Consider the following 20,305-nt stretch of genomic DNA (forward strand, 5'->3'; position numbering starts at 1 on the left):
CAAGATTCTTGTAGCTTTTTAAGCTTACGGCATCTTTCTCCCAACCTGGTGCGCTCGAGCCCACAGTTCCCGCCGTCTCCAGCCGACGTTATTCTCCAGCCCATCGGGAGGGCACGAGGGTCTGGGAAGGTGGTTAAGGCTTCCCTCCTGTCCGCTTCGCGTCACACTGGCTCGTAACCCGCACTGCTCCTCGTTCCTGTGAACGTGTCTTTGCTACTTATTCTGTTAAGACTGTATTATTAATTCACGGTATTAATATGGTCTTCTTCTTAATTTCGTCTGCTTGTTTAGGGTTTACTGTAGGACGATCGTGCCCATTCTTAGCCTGAGCCCTTTAGCACGGTCTGGATGGCAAAACCTCTTCCGCGGCTAGAAGAAAACGGGGGCTCTTCGCCGTGCTTGAGCTCTGTCCCCCCACGGCCCCCACCCCGTTTCCTTCGAGGAACTTCGCTAACTACATTTCCCAGCCTCCCCGCCTCCGCCAGCGACGGGCGCCCCGGCTTCGCCTCCCCTCTCGGCGGCGCGAGTGCGTGCGTGCGCGCGCGTGATTTTGCAGAAAGGCAGGCAGCATGGCTCGCCTCTCCCGCGGCCTCGGCTGGGAGACTGTTGCACGGCTTTGAGGCGAGCTGGGCGGAGCTTGAAGCCTCTCTGCTACGGCAAAGCCCCCGATGCAGTAAAAGCGCTGGAAGCGAGCGGAAGCCAGGCAAACACAATGCAGCACTGAGGCGGCGGGGAGAAACGCGCCTCTCCCGCTGGCGAGCAGGAGAAGCCGGCGGCGGGAGCGCCTTTCCCGTCCAGCACCACCATGCCAGCCGCCTGGTGATCCTCGCTCATTGCGGGCAGGAGGGAGGGAGGGCCCCCCACCGCTCTCGCTGTCAGAGCCAGCCATGCATCCAGTGACTCCTCTGCTCTCCTTGACGCTCTGTGCCTTCGGGATGCTCTCTGGAACTCGCTCCAGCCGGGCAGGTAAGCCCTGCTCGCCTTTGCATCCCGCGGAGCGGCAGCCGGTTCGAGCCACAACTGTAGGAAAACGCGGGGGGACAGCTGGGAAGGGAAGTCGCCCTGCCGGATCGCCCTCCATGGCGTGGGTGACCCTCGCTCGCTCGGTGCAGTTTGCAGCATCCCCGGAACGCTTCCCGAGAGATAAAACCAGTGCTTGGCGGCGTTTTGTGTTATTACTTGTGCGTGCGTTAGTATGGAGCAGTATAACATGACATTAAATAATAATACATGCCTAACAATATCAGCTGCAAGGTATGTAAAGGTCCCCACGTTAAGATGGAGATCGATGCTGCCTATCTCTTCTTGCTATATCTTCCTGCAGTGTAAGAACATCTGGTCCTTTTCCCCACTCGCCTCCCGCCCCATCCCACCCTACCACCAGGGTCATTTTTATCAATAAAGCCCAGAGTTGCTTGATCGTTACTGAGCCCCTCCTTTCTCCCTTCCTCTCTCCCACCTCTTCCTCCGTTTTTCCCTCCCGAGGAGACGCCTTGTTGACGGAGATGCAGCGAAGGGATGGGGACCGTTTTGTGGACAGGCAAAGCATCGTCCCTTTCCGGCTGATCTACAGCACAGACCAGGCCAACGAAACTCAACACCACGGGCTCAACACCTGCATCGGGAGCAGCTTCGATGGCAAGCAGGTGAGCGGCGGCAGCCTTGGCTACTGATGGGAGCCGCAGGAAGAGAGAGGAAAGCCTGCCTACTCTTCGGGGGTTTCTGTTGCCCTGGAGACGAGTGCTTGGGGGAAGAGCAGAGGCGGTGGCTCCTTGGGGTTTGATGCGCCATGCATAGAAATTACAACGGGGAGTTTTGCAACTGAGGCACCATGGAGATAGCCAAGATCAAGCTATTGCTGTAGAAAGGCTGGCTATTGTGAGATCATAAATCTCTCTCTCTCTCTCTCTCTCTCTCTCTCTCTCTCTCTCTCTCTCACACACACACACACACACACACAATATAAAATAGTCATGACCATTTTCTGTGTCCTCTGTGCAAAATACAAAGCATCAGCATAGGAAAAAAAACTTGTTTTCAGCAAGATGGGTTTGGTTTTAGCAGCAGTATGGGCTTGAAAGTAATCGTACCAGACCACCAGGCGCTTGCTGAAAAGCTTCCTGAGTGGATCTAATCAATGATCACCTTTCCTAACAGAATGTGGTCTGAAGGGAGAAACCTTCCAGGGGAATCTGCCTATCATTAGACTGACACAGGCGTTTCAGATGTAATTTTGAATATGGGTTGTATTTTCCCCTTCATCTGCAATATATTTGGGAGCTTAGCTGGAAATTAGTACTTAGAATGTGCTCTGCAACAAGTTTGACTTACTTAGCCTGCATTGCTGGGCACACTTACCTTGGATAAGTTCCCTTGTGCTCAGTGGAACTTATTTCTGAGTAGACCTAGATGGAATTCAGCTGTTTTAGGTTGCAACCCTAAACACGTTTTCAGGGGAATGATTCCCACTGAATACAAAGTAAACAGGCGTATGATTTTATAATATGTTAAACAAAGACTAGCCTGACCAATAGTACCATCTTTATGTGACAGTCTTCCAAGTCAGCCTAGAATGTAAGGAGCAGAATTAATATTTATTAATTTATTTCATTCTGTTCCTTGAGATTGTTTATTCATTGTCTGCCCACTGCTTTTTGGTATGTTTGAAGCAGTGAGCATAAAAAAAGATGACTATTACACTTGGAGAAAAAGTTGAGAAAGATCCATATTAAGTGCCTTTCAATCCTTTGAGCAACGGGAAAACACCTCCTTTTTTTCCCAGTGTCCTCTGTGACCTAATACAGAAATTATAGTTGAACTGAGTTTCATAAAATGACATGATACATAATTTGGTAAGCTGAGAATTCAGGCTGCCATAATAGTACTATGCAGATAATGCCACTGTATGCTCAGTGAAGCTTCCTTTTGACTTTCTTCTGCAGGGGTAAAAATACTGGCCCTCCAGGTGTTGTTGGATTTCATCTCCCATCAGCTCCATCCACCATGGCTGGAGATAGGGATGATGGGAGCTGTAGCCAAACAAACAGGAGGAGAGTCACAGGTTTCCCAGCTATGACAGCATCTTCCATTGCCAGAGGCAAGTCTTTCAGTTTACATAGGGAGCTGTATGGAAGAAAAATGTGGAAGGAACATGCCCAGCATGAGTTGTGCTTTTATTGCCATGTACATTATTACTTGTGGATCATGACTAAAGAAATGAATGAAATGAACATACTTTTGGGGTCAGCACTACAGTTAAACATGGGCATCTAGTGCAATCTCTGATGTACATGCTTATGAATGCGTGTTTTAGGATTGCGTGTTTTAAATAAAAAATAGTCCTACAACTCCCAGTTTGCCCCACCCAGCTATTTCTTGCTGGGGAATGCTGTGGAGTTGTAGAACTTTTTCCTTTCTAAAACAGGCATAGGATTGTGCTCCTAGTGTTTTTTTCCCTTTCTTTCATGATGGGTAGTACTCAGTGTTAGTCCTGCATGGAGCAGTCCCTCTTAGAAATGAATAGGAGCTAAGTTAGTTGTGACTTACTTGCATTTCATTAATTTCAGTGGCTGTGCTCTACATAGGATGATCACTGGATACTGTACAATGGCTCACTTCTTGCCTGAAGGATAAGGAGTTCCCTAGCAGCAATAATATCTCTTTCAAGTGAAGAACTGCAAACCTAGACTAATAGTCTTAGCAAAATTGTGCCTTTCAAAAACAAATCAATGTTTGCCTCATGTATTCAGGTGAAGGTTGTTTGTTTGTTTGTTTTTGTGTTTGTTTCACAATTTCTGACTTCATTTTACAAGTCTTGGGGAAGCTTGTGGTACAGGATATAAGGTTTCTCTGCTGGATGGTTAATTAGAGGCTCATCATTTGCACATTAGTGATGATAATTTACTGCTGCCCTGTGGGTGCTCTTGGTTGTGGTTCAGCAGGGTGTCTGTGACTGTCACTAATGTGAAGGTTGTGCCAGTATCAAAAGGGAATGAGCGAGTCTCAGTTTTCCAAAAGTCCTAAAGCTGCCTTGCCCAACCTTCCAGGTGACTTCCAGACTACAGCTGCTGTCATCTTCTGCTGGCTGTGGATGATGGGTCTTTAGTGCAGCACATCTGGAGTGCACCAGGCTGAAGCATACTTCCCTAAATTGTTTGAAAAGACAATGAATGCCCTGTTGTCACAGAAGCAGCTTGGCTGTTTTAAAGGGAATCAGATAAAACACTTTAAATATTGCTCTTTATCTTCTGCAGCTGCAGTCTGTTAGAAATCCTGAGCATCTAAACTATGTCTCAGTGAAGAGCTGAGATATCTTGTTTACAGTGTTATGTGCCTCTGGAAGCACTTTATTGAGCTTTACAAATTCATGCACCTTTGTGATGTTCTCACATTTTGAATGATGTAACAGACAAACTATATGTTGTCTTATCAAACATCCGTTTGGTGCAGTTTCAAGAACTCTTATGGGTAACAACTGTTTCAGTAAATGTTCATTTAAAACAGTTGCTCTGTGTAACTAATAAAACAGGCCTATGCTTGTCTTCTTTGAAGAAAGTCCCATTGAATTCAGTGGTGCCTCTTCTTAGGTAAGTGGTGTAGAATTGCTGTCTGTGTAATGAAATCCATTTCTTCTAGTGGAAACATTCCTACAGGCATTTTCATATAAGTTTATTGAGAAGTAGCTTCCATTAAGTTTATTGCATTTACTTCCAGGTAAATAGGTAAAGAATTGCAGCCACAGTTGCACAATACAATGCTATTGTTGTAATTGTTGTATTTCATCAAGTCGTCTTTGACTTACCGCAGCGTTGTGAATGAATGCCCTCCATAATGTCCTGTCTTTGGCAGCTCAGCTCTTGCAAACTCAAGGCTGTAGCTTATGGCTATCTTTATGGAATCAGTTCCTCTCATATTTGGTCTTCCTCTTTGTCTTCGACTTTCCCTAGCATGATTCCCTTTTCCAGCGAGTCTCGCCTTCTCATGATGTGCCGAGAGAATGACAGCTTCAGTTTTGTTATTTTTGCTTCCAGGGCAAGTTTTGGCTTGCCTTGATCCTCTTGCTTGTCTTTCTGATGGTCACAAAACTCTCCTCCAGCACCACATTTCAAATGAATCCATGTTCTTTCTATCAGCTTTCTTTACTGTCCAGCTTTCACACCCACACTTCATGATCTGGAATATAGTAGTGTGGATGATTTTGTCCTTGGTCTCCAGTGAAACATCCTTACACTTGATGATTTTTCCTTGTTCCTTCATGGGCATGTCTTTTTCATGTTTTTAAATGGGAGAAGGTAGTAATGGTTAAAATGCCTTTAAAGAGTGGAAGTTTCTTTTTGTCTTTTGGAATCTTGATCATAGTTTAATTTGGTATGTTCAGACTGGCATCTTGCAGCAGACTTATGACTCAAACAGTAAAGAGATTTAATCATCCTGTCAGGGTGGATTGATCTAAATCATGAGGGGGGAAAGCCTTATTAATTGAAAATGATTTTATGTTTTAAAGTTCATATAGTGTTAGAACAAGCATACATACAGATGATTTAATGATTAAAATATAATGCTTTATATTAATTACATAGTATATGTGGAACCTTAGAACTTCTGTGCAAACTAGGCAGCTTACATTGAATTTTCATTGCAAAATTACATCTTCGATACTGAAGAGATTTCCATTTGTTCTTTTTTGTACATGTGCAGGGATACTGAGCAAGATCCCTTACTAGCAATAAACAAGTGCTGAGAACTTTCTGGAAATAAGAGCTTTGGTTACTGCAAACTTTCACAAGCATAGGCATCTGTGCTTCTCCCATACCTAGTAGTTACTGGGGGAAATAGTTTTTTATATATACTTGTAAAATGAAAAGTATATCCCTATTCTATTTGTCTATAACTTGACTCCTCGACATATTGGTCTCATTTGTAAATTATGTTCAGTGATGTTTTAGCACTGTGTGAATGAGCTGCAGTGAACTTCATGTTGTTATGCTTTCCCCTTTCCACTTTCTGCATGGTCAGATGTTTGGAAGTTTCTGCCTTTACTCAATCACAACTTGCTAGAACTGTGGTTAACATTAACTGTGATGAATTTGCACAAGCCAGCCTCATAAACTGCAGTGTGAAGTTGCCTTGTTTTAAACTGACTGCAGTTAATGTTATCCAATGATTGTTGGTCTGGATGACACTGCAAGCCATGGTTATGGAAGTTGACATTTCCAGATGGGTAGGAATGCAGTTCCCATCTCCCACCAACAGAGTTCTTGTGCAACCCAGAAGCCCTAGTGTGGCACCTGAAGTTGCTGGGCCACCCACGGAGATCTCCAGTGACACCTGTGAAGCTCTCCACTCCTTGCCCCCTTGAAAAGTTGTTTTTCATTTTAAAAACTTGAAAAAATGGGGTGCCAAATTCTTCCTATTTATGAGTGTGCCACTGGTCAGCTGTGCAGTAGGCAAGGAAAGAAGGGAAAAACTGATGTGATGGGAAAGCTCAGAGTAGAGGGACCCAAATTATGCATAGAATTGCACTTTAAGTTAAGTTTAGGAACCAAACCCAAAGCTTTTTGCTAGATGGTTATCATTCACTTTCAAGAGATTATAAGAATGCGTTTTAATAGGTTTGTATTAAGTTTAGATTTCATTTTAAAGCATGCTAGTTTTAAAACAAAGACACATGTACTGAGACTTGATGACAAAGGTTTTAATTTGGCTTTATGTGCTGAAATAGTTTTATATGTTGCTGCTGGTTTTATCTTGATTTTATTCTGTCCTGTTTTTATTATTTGCTTTCATGGTTGTATTGTGTATTTAATATATTGTTCACCACACAGAGACCTTTGGTTATTGAGTAGTTTAAACGTACAATAAATGAATAAACTAATTATCTAACACAGCGTTTGATTTACGTTTCCTGGATGTGGATGAAGGCAACACTGAAGTGTGTGCTACTTAGTCCCACAGCCCTGCAATTCTGTGTCCCATCTCACAATTTCATAGTTTTTCATAGCAGAGGTGAACTAAAAGGAAGGTGGTTTGAACAGCATTTTGACTGCAGTGAGAACAGATGGAAGGTGGAGGTCTTCATCTTCCAAGTACCTGGAACCATTTCAGTTTTTACACGGAATTGTCAGATGCTGGCCTAGGTGCTAAAATTACCAGTGACTGAGCATGGCCTGTGCCAGCCTCTGTTGTGAATCATCATTATATTTGTGGTGTTTTCCCTTGTTCTTCATAGGAGGTCTTCCTGTTATACCTCACATTGCTCAATGCCACAAATCTAAAATATAAGTAGTGTTAGGTTCTTGAAGCTGATGGGTATATATAGCTGATTTGTATATAGTGTAACTTCATTCAAGATTATATACATAGGTATTTGGGCTTCGGCCTGATTTAAAGAGATTTTAATTCATTAATTAGAGAGGTTTTTGTCCAGTAATTTATAAATAGCTTGGCAGAACCAAGTAGGAGAACCAGTGGATTGAAGCCAGACTTAGTCATGCCTAGAGTAGGCTCACTGATATCAGTATGACTCATAACTCTGGACTAACTTGTCCCATTGATTTCAGTGGACTACGCTAAGCATGGCTAAATCTGAAACCAACCCAGTACTCTGAAACAAGGCTCATGCTTCTTTCTTTCTTTTTAGGTAGTAGGTGCTGTCTCAGGAATGTCTGTGTGCCTCTCTAAGATGTTGCTTGTTGCTCTTCCATCTTTTTCTAATACACACTTATATTAAACATAATGATATTTAAACTCTGCATCTCGATCAATATTTACTTAATGATTAAATGATCAATATCATTTCACTGTTTACTGGTTATTGCAGCTGAGGGACTGGAATTATTAAGTTAAATTCCTAATGTGAAGGACCTTGAGCCAGCCTCTTCCATCATAAAATGAAACTTAATTTTTTGGGGAACAGACAGGGTAAAACCTTATATGCAAGATTGTATTGGCGATCGAGAAAGTTAGGGAGGAAGGAAAGAAGGGCAGAGCATTCAAATAAGTCTTCCATGCGCCATTCACATCATATTCATGCTTAAGCTAAGGGTTTTTACCTGCCTTTATGGTACTGTACAAAATTGAGATCAATCATTTGTTTGGTATTCTTTATAAAGCATGGAGAGCGTGCACATGATAGATGATGCAATCACAATTCTTATTTTAAAAGATTTAAGGTGTCACCCTATATTAACTGGAGCATGCTGAGAATTGTAGGAATTTTTTCCATCTAAACAAGCATAGGATTGTGTCAAGGGGCGGCATAGAAATGTAATAATAATAATAATAATAATAATAATAATAATAATAAATAATAGAACAGTCATGGATCCTGAGAGTATATCCCTGGAATCAGGGCATTTTGGGGTTCTGACCATCCCTTCTTAACTCTGTCAGAGGACATAGCCTCTGCTACGTCCTTGGCAGGGGAAATCCTTAGGGGGAGAAATCCCTCCCCCATCCCTTGCAGCTACACTGAAAGCAGCTGGGTGATTTCCTTGTTCGATTGGAACCCAAATCATGGCGGAGGATGTAAATGAGGAGGAAACGGGAGGTGATTTACCAAGCATCTATAGGAACCCGAAGGCTTCTGGAGCCTGGCCTGACCACTCCACTGCATGTAATCGGAAGGTGAAAGCAGAAGGGAAGTTCTCTTCCATTGCTTTTTCCATTCTCCTGGTTCTAGCAAATTTGCTTGGTCCACTCTGGACAGAATCCTACCAAGGAATAATGGTATTACTGCAAAATGCCTGTTACCAGCTTTGAAAGTTGAACTGCAAAATCCATAATTCTTGACTTAGGAATTAATAAACTGCCTTTCACAACCAGCATTTTCCCCATGTGTAGCGGAAGAGAAGCAGCAGCTGAAGAGTGCACCTCATCCTTTCAGTGAGAAGCCCACCCAAAAGCAGCCAGGCAGCCAGGAACACCTCTTTGACCAAGAGCCCCAGAGAGCAGTCCTCCTCGGCCTGTTGCCTTCCAGATGTGTTGGGCTGGAGGGCAGCATAACATGGTTCCCTGGAATTATGGGAACTGCAGTTCCACACATCTGGAAAACACTAAGTTGGGGAAGCTTGCCATAGATGCAGTCATTACGTTCTGATCTGAGGCATTTTTCATGTATCTCCCTTGCCAGTATACATGGGCAGGCATAAGGAGATAGGGAAGACCTGGCCGATTTCCTGGTGACTTGTCAAAGACTGGCAAAGGATTTCTAACTTCATTGCTTAGCATGATCGGCAGCGAACGAATCCTTTTCTTTCTAAATTATGCTCTAAGGAAGAAAGCTTGGGGGAAATCCAGGAGCAGATTTATGCATGGCATGATGGAACACTGAGAACAAATTCCTGGAAAGAGCATCAGAGGCATCCTGGTCCTTAATTAGACCCCACCCCAGCCCCCAAATCTCCATGGTGCACAAGGCTCCAGCACAAAGTCAATGGAGGAACCTCAAAAACGGCCCGCCATCCTGGCTGTGGTTTTTTGAGGCCCTTGGCCAGGCACCCTGAGTGGGCATCGCCACCACAGTCACCAGCTGTGCTCACTCCTCATCCTCTTACTCATCACCGGGACTTGACTGGCAGAGCGCCAAGGACCCTGCATGCAGCGGTGTTGGTGGCTCCCTTCCTCACTGTCAACGTCACCTGGGCCGGCCTGAGAGGCAAGTGAACAAGTGGGCTGAAGGGGCCAAGAGGAGAAGCCACTTCTGGACTGTGGTCCACTGACGAGGCACCCAGAGACACCCGAGAGAACCCAGCTGCATCTTCCCACCTCTGCCTTAGATGGCTAGCATTTTCCATTCTCTTAGCATTTGCGGTGTTGGTTGCAATTAGTATTCCTGCTTTTTCTCACCGTGTTGCCTGGATGTGCTGTAACACTTCCCTGCAAATCAGATCTCATTCACTGATTCCTCACTCCACCCTTGCTTCCCTGGAGTCTGGCGAAAGCTAGAGTGAACTCTGGCTAGATGCTCAAGCACGTGCTGGAAAGGAAACATAGCACAAGGGGGCTGATTTCTCAGACTTCTTTTGTCCCTCTCAGCATTCTGGAAGTTAACTGATGACTCTGAGAGAACTATAGGCAAAGCTTTCAATAAATCTATCAGGAAAGTTAGGACAGAACAAAAGCTCAGTCGGGACTAGAACAACAACAGTCAAGGAGTATTTACATATATATTCAGTCTGCTCTCAGACTGTGCCTCCTTTAACCCAATACAACAGTTTAACCCTTTAAAAACACTGCTGCCACAAAACTTTTCTCCAAGTGAAGACAGTGTAGCCTATGAGAGATAATGTGGTGTGGTGGTCAGAGCACTTGACTGCTGTTGAACTGTGCTAATATTTTGAAAATCTCAGTTTTTGGAATAGGCTTACTGTAGTCTACAGATGCATCTGTGGGACTAAATCTATTCTTAATAATTTTTTTCCATGTTTAACAAAATCTGTTCATAATAGAATCGAGCACATCAGCACAAGGTGAAGGACAGGTATCGTCTTGATGAGCACCACCAGTTATGTGTTGAGATTTTTAAAGGATTGGATGGATAGGTGGGGATGAGGGAACCATGGCAGGGAGAAGCCCAGGCAAGGACCCTTCTCCCTGACATCTAGTTTTCTGGAAACAGTATTGTTTTATCTCCTGGTGCAGGAATGGCCGGGTTCATTTCTGGGCTTTCCATTTCCATCCTGAATGCTAAATTATAGCAACATTGAGCTGCCTGTTTTGGGCAGAGGTGAGTAAAGATGGACAAGATATTTAGGGTCGGGCAGGGGCTTGTGTCTTGCAGATGTTTTCATTTCAATTAATACATTTCTGTGCCACTCAATACCTGCAGATCCCTAGGCAGTTTATAAACACTTTAAAAATGCTTCTTAAAAATCCATATGCACACAAACACAAGCATATTACACCAAGAGAGACATACATGTACTAAAACAATTGTAAATATCTGCAACAAAAATTCAAGAACTGATTAAAACCTCATTCTGTGCTGCCAGATGCCTGCAAGAAGAAAGTTTTTAACCTGGCACTGAAAAGGTGCCAGGGGAATAATTAGTCTCAGTGGGATTATGGGAGATCCTGTTCAAACCATCTGAAGGACATCAGATTGTCTGGTTAGCCCTGTTTTACGGAGGGCCTCTTATAATGTGCATGATTGCTTGAGGAAACCTAGGAATGCAAAAGAATGAAGCCTGCATGATGCAAGTTCCAGCATATGGTAAAGAAATTCATTTCTTCAGTCTCTGGAGGTTATTTATTTATTTAGTGCTTGTTTATTACATTTATAGCCTGCCTTTTTTCTTCTCTTGAGCAGCCCAGGATGACTTGGGTGATCCTTTTCCTCCTCTCGCTCTTAGCCTCACAACAACCTTGTGAGGTAGGTTGGGCTGAGACCAGCCCAGCCTCACCTAGTGAGCTTCAAGGCTGAAGGAGGACCAGGACTGGGATCTCGTGATTCCTGGTCCGCGCTCTTGCCCCAGTGGCTCATCCTGGCTGCATATCAAGGACATGTTCAGACGATGGCTCCGAGGCACAGAACCCTACTGGAGCTCTGAGCTGATTAAGGAGAAGCAAACGCCGTGTTGTCCAGAGCCTTCCTCAGAAGGTGGACGTTGCCTGGGCCAGCGTGTGCAGCATCTCTGGGGAACTGCAGCAACCTTGTTTCAGGACGCTCTAAATTTGATTCATGCTGCTTACTAAAGCATGCATAATGAGTGCTTCACTGCATTCCTCAGACATGATCTGACTGGCTGTAGCAGAGCACTGATGTTTGCAATGGTTAGATTGTTAAAGTTGCAACGCGTCACAAATTTGAAACTGTTCAGAAGGAACTGTGTTGCCCACCACTGTAGTAGAGAGGTAAATTGATGGACCACCTTCCTTTCTTCCATTTCACTGAGTGGCAGAAGTTCCTTTGGAACTTAGATCATTGCCTTATCCTTGGTCAAGCCATTGGTCCATCCAGTGTTGTCTAGGCCAGCCTTCCCCAACCTGCTGCTCTCCATGTTATTTGGGCTACAGCTCCCATCAGCCTCCATTAGCTTGGCCAGAGAGTTGTGGTCCAAGATATCTGAAGGGTACCAGGTTAGGAAAGGTTAATTTAGATGTACAGTGGCGCTAACCCTAAGTCTTTCCCACTCCTATTTGGAGGAGCCTGGAACTGAGGATTATCTGTATGTAAAGCATGAACTTCTCTTGCTATCCTATGGCCCTTTCACAGCCATCTAAGGTTCTACACACACATTTGTTCTTGTTCTTGTCATTATATGCCACCAGGTTGTCTCCAGCTTATGGCAACTCTATGAAGGTATGTCCTCCAAATGTCCTACCATGACAGCCTTGCTCAGCTCTTGTAAATTCATAGACGTGGCTTCTTTTATGGAGTCACTCCATCTCATATTTGGTCTTCCCCATTCTGCCATCCTCCCTAGCTTGACTGCCTTCTCCAGGGAATTTTGACTTTGCATGATGTGCCTGAAGTATGACAGCCCGAGCGTTGTAATTTTTGCTTCTAGGGCAAGCTCTGGCTTGACTGTACATGCATACCTGGAGGTAATCCCATTGAAATTAGGCTGAGGCATGGAGCTTCCATGGTTAGGATTACATTGTCTGTTTCTGTTCAGATGAGGAAGCTCCTGAGATGCTCTTTATGTAATATTTGCTTTTATTTACAAATGAACAAACAGAACATAACAGAATGTGGACATTTATGTGTATTTGTTACATTTGCGCTGAGACTTTCTCCAAGGAGCCCAGCATGGAGCACACAATCCCCTTCCACCTCCATTTTGTCCTCACAGCAGTCCTGTGAGGTATGTTAGATTGAAAGTCAGGGACGGGCCCATAATTGATCTTCATAGCAGAGCAGGGGCTAGAAGCTGGATCTCCCTAGTCCTAGTCCACCATTCTAATCACGGCGGCACTCTGACTCTCTTGTGTGTGGCAGAGCAGCTGTTACCTTGCATCACATACCTGGAGGGAGACCCGGAATCCCCAAGGTGCCCTCAGCCAGCTCACAGCTCCCTCTGTCAAATTCAAAACAAAACTTGATAGGCTGCTTCTTGCACACAACAAACATCGCAACCCCCATCACTGGCAGGTGAAGTTCACATGCATGGAAAACATGCACAACTAAACTACTCCATTCAAAGACAATACTAGTCGTTTTGTGTCAGCTTCCCTACCTTTCTTCTGAAGTCACTTGGTCATCGACTCATTCATACGAATCACAGAGCAAATACCTAGCTCTCTGTCCCTCTAGTCTCTTGAGATTAAAGGTGACATTTAGTTATTGCAAGGCAGTTTTATGTTTTTTTTTCTCAGATCAATTTACAAGCAGATTTTAGTTATTTAAGATATATTTTAAAAATAATTCTCTTTGTCTGGAAAGCCTGGGCTTGCATAGTACCAAGAAAAACAAAGCAGTCCCTTCTTGTAGGTTTGCAATCTAAGAGGAAAAACGGGATGGGGGGAAGAGGGAAACAGGCTTGCTGGCACTAATTATCAAAGTTACACAGTAGCTCTTACAAAAAGAAACTGGTTTGAGGTAGGGAGCTGCAGCTGGGGATCTCCAGCAGTGTGCCCCAAACTGCGTCTTGCTAATACCACCCATTTCCAGTGCGGAACCAAAAAGCGTGTCTGGAGAGGCACGTAACAGTGGCAGCCGCTCCATCTGGAAGCAGTCATTTTCTAGCTTTCATCTCTTTCTCAAAATAGCTTCTGTCAAATCATGGCTGACCAGGTCTCACAGAGCTACAAAGTTTCTGCTTGAGCTTTGGAAAGGAGAAGCTTATGTGTCTTCTCCTGAACCAACCAGTAGTTTTTATTTGACCAGAAGGGCCTGGGAAAGTTGCAGGACACAGTTCCTGGACTGGAGCTGGAGAGCAAGCTCCAACTGCACTCACTTTCCTGAGAATCATCTTTTCTGCAAAATAAACGTTTCATCCCTTCTGTGTAAGTTGGACTCAGCTGCCCCAATTCTTGCCCTAGGCTGGGTTCTCTTGAGGACAAGAGCAGCATTTGCCTTTGTATTTTGTGCTGGTTTTCATGGTTTTTCATGGCCAGAAATTACAGAGCATTCAAAAATGTGTTCTAGTATTGCCTGTGGTGGCTACATTGCTTCTCCCTTATTTTTATTTTTTATGTCAGTGCTGATTCAACATAGATTTTTGTTTGCCTTGTTTACTTCAGCATTGCCAGACTGATAGAATAATTTGCCTGCTTAACATGCATCCTGAAACGGAAGCTTTGATTCAGTTTAAATGCTTTGTTTAGAGCATTTCATCCATATGCTGAAATCCTATGTGTGTTTTCTAGGGAATAAGTTCTGTCGAATTAACTGGGACTAATAGACAAATAAAATCTGTATGATAGGGATGTGTGAAAAATCCACTGGATGGAAGAAAACCTAGTTTGTTCCCACAGCTTCCATTTTTTCAACCTGTGCTAGCATCAATTCAATATGTGCCAGTACCCTGACTTAAATCTTCTCACTGTCTGTTGTTGCCTCTAAGCACAATTTGGGTGTCAGGATGTAGGTGTAGTGAGATTCCAGCGCCACAGCCCTGCAACTAGCTTGGTGTGGCTTCTTTTCAAGATAGTGCGATCAGGGGATGAGCTTCCACATGTAGTCCAGTCCTGAGTCAAATGGCTGTCAAGACAGGAAAATCAGTGGGTCCAGGTTCAGGTATCAGGAAGCTGGGCTGTTGAGAGCAGTACTCGTTGCATCAGCACAAGGACTATCTGCGTATTGTGCTCTTTTGTAAGGACTGTGTCTGCTTGCCTCAGTAGCTTGCTAGGACTCCTGCAGGCATGCTCAGAGGTTGCGGTGAATTGATTCCTCTGGCATCTGAAAGGATCGATGCTCTAGGCCAGTGATGGTGAACTTTTTAGACACCAAGTACCCAAACTGCAACCCAAAACCCACTTACTTATCGCAAAGTGCCAACACAGCAATAAAACCTGAAAACTGAGGTTTTAGTTTAGAAAAAACAACTCACAGCCAGTCCAAGCAAATTTATATATATCTCCTTGGCAGCGCACTGACCGGCCAAGTGAAAGCTCAGACAAGGCGCGGCTAATGAGACGTGGCTCGTGACGTCATCGCCTGGCACCGCTACTCCTTTCTGAGCATGTGCATGGCCCCTGTGTGCGCTCCTATCCAGTGCTTGGCTGCTGGGGCGACGCTGGGGCGACTTACCTCGCGTGCTGACAGGGCTCTGTGTGCCCACAGCGCCACGCGTACCACAGTTTGCCACCACTGCACTAACCCTGCCCTGGCGCACTCTCCTAACCCTGATCAGTGCTTTTCTTGTAAAAAAAAAAGGTGCCGGAACTCTTGGAGTCAGTCACTCTACACACACACAAACATAATGGTCGCTGCCGGCAGTAAGCACTGAGCGCGCAACCACACCACTGATCCCAAGCTGAGCAGCGTCCCGAGCCGAGCAGCGCCGACACACACGCAGCCCGCAGGCGCTATTTTAATGCTTTTTGCTGCCGACCTGCTACGCCCGACAGGGCGATTCACAATCACATGGAAAATCCATAAAAAAAGGAGCTGGAACACTGTTCTTGTGCGTTCTATGACAAAAAACCCATTCTCAACAGATTCCAACCATCAAAACCATGCCAGGACAACTCGTTTTTCTAACCCTAACCCTACCCTGGTGCACAGCCCTAACCCCAATATAGGGCAAGAGTTCCATTGAAAATAGGACGATGTTGAAAAAGCTCTCCTTGAATAGCTTTTTTTGCACAGCTCAACATTTCTGTCTATTCTAAACACATTCCAACCATCAAAAACATACCAGGACACCTCGTTTTTCTAACCCCAACCCTACCCTGACCACACCTTAACCCAGATATGGGGGTAAAGTTCTATGGAAAAGAGGGCAATTTTGAAAATGCCTTCCTTGAGTAGATTTTTCTACACAGCTCATCATTTCTGCCCTTTCTAAACACATTCCAACCATCAGAATTATGCTGAAACACCTTGTTTTTCTAACCCTAACCCTACCCTGGTTCACACCCCAACCCTAATACAGGACTAAAGTTCCATTGAAAAGAGGGTGATTTTGAAAAAGCCTCCCTTGAGTAGCTTTTTCTGCACAGCTCAACATTTCTGCCCATTCTAAACACATCCCAACCATTAAAATCATGCCAGGACACCTTGTTTTTCTCACCCTAACCCTACCCTTGTGCACACCCCATACCCTAAGATAGGGTAAAATACCATTGAAAATAATGAAATTTTGAAAAACCCTTCCTGTATGTATGTATGTGTGTCTCTGTGTCTCTGTGTGTTTGTGTATATGTGTATACACACACACACACACACACACACACTTGGCAGTGCACTGAGCAGCCATGCAAAAGCTTGGACAAGTCGCAGCTACTGAGTGGCGGTTTGTGATGTCATCGCTAACCCCACTGCTCCTCTTTTGAGCATGCGCTTGGCCCCTCTGTGCACTGTCATTCTATGTTCAGTTGCTCGGGTGGCTTGATTTGCCTGCCAACAGAGAGGGCCCTGTGTGCCTGCTGTGACACGCATGCCATAGGTTCACCACCACTGCTCTAGGCCCTTGTATAAGGCTTGCTGAACTACCAAATGCTTCTTTGTTCACAGCCTTTGCCCTTGCTTGGCTGCCACAGGAGTAAGAAAGATTCCTGGAACATGTGTGGGATTTTCTTAATCTACAGACGTGGTACTAGGAGCCCTGAGGGTGCCATTGCCATCAACCACTGCCTGCATTACATGGCCTGTTTTAAGAAGGGATTCAATATGCTGCATGGCAGCCTCCCACACTGGTTCTGGGCTGCAGGTTCTGCCATTCCATCATTGTACTTATAGGCTGGGAAAGATGCAGCACACCTAGAAGGCACCAGACTCTAACAGGCACTCATAAAATGCAGAGACCAGTGAGGGGCTGTGCTTTGTAGTTGTGGGTTTAGGGAAGCTGCCCTCTTTCAGTCTGCTTGGCCTTTGAATGTATACATTGCGAGCTGGAGTTTTGCTATTCCAAGGTGTCTTTGTTTTAAAATTCACTGTACAGATTTCAGCATAAACTGATTTAAACCCCATGTAGAAAAGGCACTCCGTTTAATGACTCTTTGCTCTTAAACTTTGCCTTTTGTATTGTCAAAAAGCACATGAAAGGAACGTCAAACTGTGGCATCTGCCATACATCCCCTCAGCAGCTGTGGCTATGATGTATTTAAGAACTTCCTCTAGATTAGTTCAGCATGACCTTGCTGAAGCTCTTTCTGTTCTCCTTTCTTTTTAAAGTTATTTTTCTTTCTCTGAAGTTTTCCCCATTGCACTGATGGATATTCTTTAGGATCTCAACAGGATGTGCATTAGTCAGTCTGGGTCATCATTCTTCTTTTTCCTCAGTAGTAAATAATATCTAGATGAAAGTAGGTACAAACGGCGTGTAACCAGTCTTAATCCGACATAGCACAAATTTATTAAAATAAGTGGAACTTAAGTTAGACTAGCATTGGATGCAACCATATGAGGCTTAATGTCAAGTGAGCAAAATAGAAACTCTTATTTTATTTTATTTTATTTTATTTTATTTATTTGTGGTCAGCTTCATTGCTGTTCTCCATAAGACTGGTTTCATCTGGAATTAATAGCACCATGTGGCAGCTGTCATCATGCAGTGAGTCTCTTGATGAGGAACATCTGACCTCTGTTGTTCCTTCGTCTCAGCGCATCAGCGAAGAAGAAGAATGCTCTGTGTTGACCACTGTCTGAGCTGAATGGCAAATCGCAGCCCATGCACAGTGGCTGGTTCTGTGGTGAGAGCCACTGCATGGAACACCATGTGATTCGTTTGTTCGTTCATTCATTTCCTTTTTGTACCGCCCTGTAGCCAAGGTTCTCTGGGTGGTTAACCAGATGGCATTCACATGGGAGTGGTAGGTTTAGTGATGGCCAAGCTTGGAATTTAAGGGGTGGTGTCCTCTTGCTGTGCCCATTCTGCATGCCCAGTGGGGCTTTGATGCCTCCAAAAGCAACCCAAAGGGAGCAGACGCCCTCATTTCCAGAACAGGGCAGGTCACTGGAGCCCGCCTAAGGGAACTCCACTGTTATGTCATGATCTAAAAGACAGCATCTCTGGTAGTTTCTAGTGTTATTTTTTACACATGCCAAAAAACCCATTGTACAAGCAATGGTTCCCATGAGAGTACAGTGCCAGAACTAGTGGAAGTAGAGTGACCATGTCCACTGCTTCCCTAAAAGTTATATTGTAATAAATCTCATAGCACTAGGATTATGCTGTGAAGTAAAGAGTGGCCATCTTAAAATGGGGAGGTGCAAACCATAGTTTCTGATGGCATTTGTTCTTAGCGCCCAAGAATTATGATCAAGTGCCAATTTAGAAAGAAGTTATAAAATGTAACTTATATTTGTCTTGGACACCAGGAAGGGACTAATTGAGTGACCATGCATGGGAAGGTGGCAAGAGTGGGAAAGAGTCTACATAAGCATAAAGCTTGTTCTGAATTCTTCACACCAAGTTTTGTAGGATTGGAGATGTTAGCCATGAACCAGCTCAGTGAACTGGTGATCTGGGTCTCTGAAAATACACTTTAAGAAGAGCCTCATTAGCTCAGACTAAAAGATCCTCTAGTCTAGTTTTGGGTTTCCTCCAGTGGTCAACCAGATGTTTCTGGGAAGCTCACAAGCAGGAGGGGCTATAGTCTTGTGCTGCTGTTATCTCCCAACAAATGGTGCTCACAGATACTGCTTTGTTTCTGTTAGCCTCTCCTCCGTAACTTTGCATAATCCCCCCTAAAAGCCACCTAAGCCAGCAGTTTAAAGCACCATGTAACATTAATTATGCCTTATGCCAAGAAGCATTTTCTCTTGTCTGTCCTGGACCTACTTCTAATGAATGTCATGGGGTGACCACGGGTTCTAGTGTGCGGAAGATGGGAGAAGTGTTCTCCTTTCACTCGCTCCACTCGGTACGTAGTTGTCTAACTCCCCTGCCTTCCCTTGGTTCAGGGATGGGAAGCGTGCGATTCATCAGATGTTGACTGATTGCAGCTCCCATGAGCCTCTTGACTAGCTTGGCCAATGGCGAGGGATGATGGACTACAGCTGCCATGTTCCTGCCTTCCCCAACTGGCTCCCTTCAGTTGTGTTGGACTACAGCTCTCATGGCTGGGGATGAATGGATGTGCAGTTCAAGACATTTGGAAAGCACCCAGTTAGGGAAGGCTGCCATACTCATTTTTCCTAAACTAAAAAGACCCAGACACTTCGGCCTTTCCTCACAGGGAAAGCGCTCTCAACCTTTCCAGCAGTATGATATCCTTTGGAAGATGTGATGGCCAAAATGATACATTACTCTGGGTAGTGTCCCCTGGTGTAGTGGTTCCCAGCCTGTTTTCACTTGCGTATCTCTTGGCAGCCCATTTCCATAAATGTACCCTTCATATTAGCAAAGCGTTTGTAATTCATATAGTTGCTGTTATTTCAAATGTATATGTTGCAACTGTAACTATATGTTGCAACTCAAATTTGTATGTTGCAAATAGCCCGATAATGGGGTTAAAAGGCAATGGAATAATAAAGTGAACGGACAGTGCGCACGCACACACACACACACACACACACACACACACATATTTACATTTGAAAATCAAAAGAGTTTTCCACCATGATTCAATTTTTATCCTTAAATGTCCTGGTTCATACCTACTCTTGGGGGTGTGTGTACCCCAGGATGGGAATCAATTGATGTATGTCAGGCCTCTTCTCTGCCAGCCTTTGAAAGAGCCGTCAAGAGTCGTGTGTTTCTTATCTGTTTTCATTTGATTGCTGGATATGTGATGTGGTTTTAGCTGTAATTCTTCCTTGGATTTTAGTGTTTTTACAGGGCTGGATGCTTCTGTGCTAATGTTACAGCTGCTTTTTTTCATGATTAATTTTAGCATTGTGGTTTTATGGCTTTCAGAATGTATAGTTGTATATTCATTTGGTGGAAGCCACCTTAGTGGGGTATGATGCCTAGAAGGCAACATGCAAATATTTAAAGTAAAATAAATGGTATCTGAGCTGAGGCTTTCAGAAGAGGCCAAGACTGTATTGTACAGAACAGAATCAAGGCAGCATTGTGGAAAAGGGAGGTGGCCATTCGGCCGGAGGCAGCGTCCCAGCTAGTGCTGGTCTTTAGTGGCCAAACGTAGAGGAGGAGTGGAAGATAAGGATGTTGTTGACCTTTCCCCTCTGGTCTGGTTCCACTTTGGAGAGGCAGACTAAGGTTTCCTTCCATCCACTCTTGGGTCATCACTG

General features: G+C 44.4%; 1 protein-coding gene across 2 annotated transcripts in view; it reads left to right on the forward strand.

Annotated features, from left to right (window-relative positions):
* The first annotated feature begins 763 nt into the window (after window positions 1–763).
* Window positions 764–20,305, forward strand: part of ADAM22 (ADAM metallopeptidase domain 22) — a 135,084-nt gene continuing 115,542 nt past the window's right edge. Inside the window, exons 1-2 of one of the 2 annotated variants that reach the window (XM_044425179.1) lie at window positions 764–966; window positions 1,486–1,646. In XM_044425179.1, coding sequence (XP_044281114.1) covers window positions 888–966; window positions 1,486–1,646 — 240 coding nt within the window. In that variant the 5' untranslated portion in view covers window positions 764–887. The remainder of the gene's footprint in view (window positions 967–1,485; window positions 1,647–20,305) is intronic. The other variant, XM_044425180.1, reaches the window with a different exon arrangement.

This window comes from Varanus komodoensis, unplaced genomic scaffold (genome assembly GCF_004798865.1).
Source record: "Varanus komodoensis strain SLA01 unplaced genomic scaffold, ASM479886v1 scaffold15, whole genome shotgun sequence".
Lineage (NCBI taxonomy): Eukaryota > Metazoa > Chordata > Lepidosauria > Squamata > Varanidae > Varanus > Varanus komodoensis.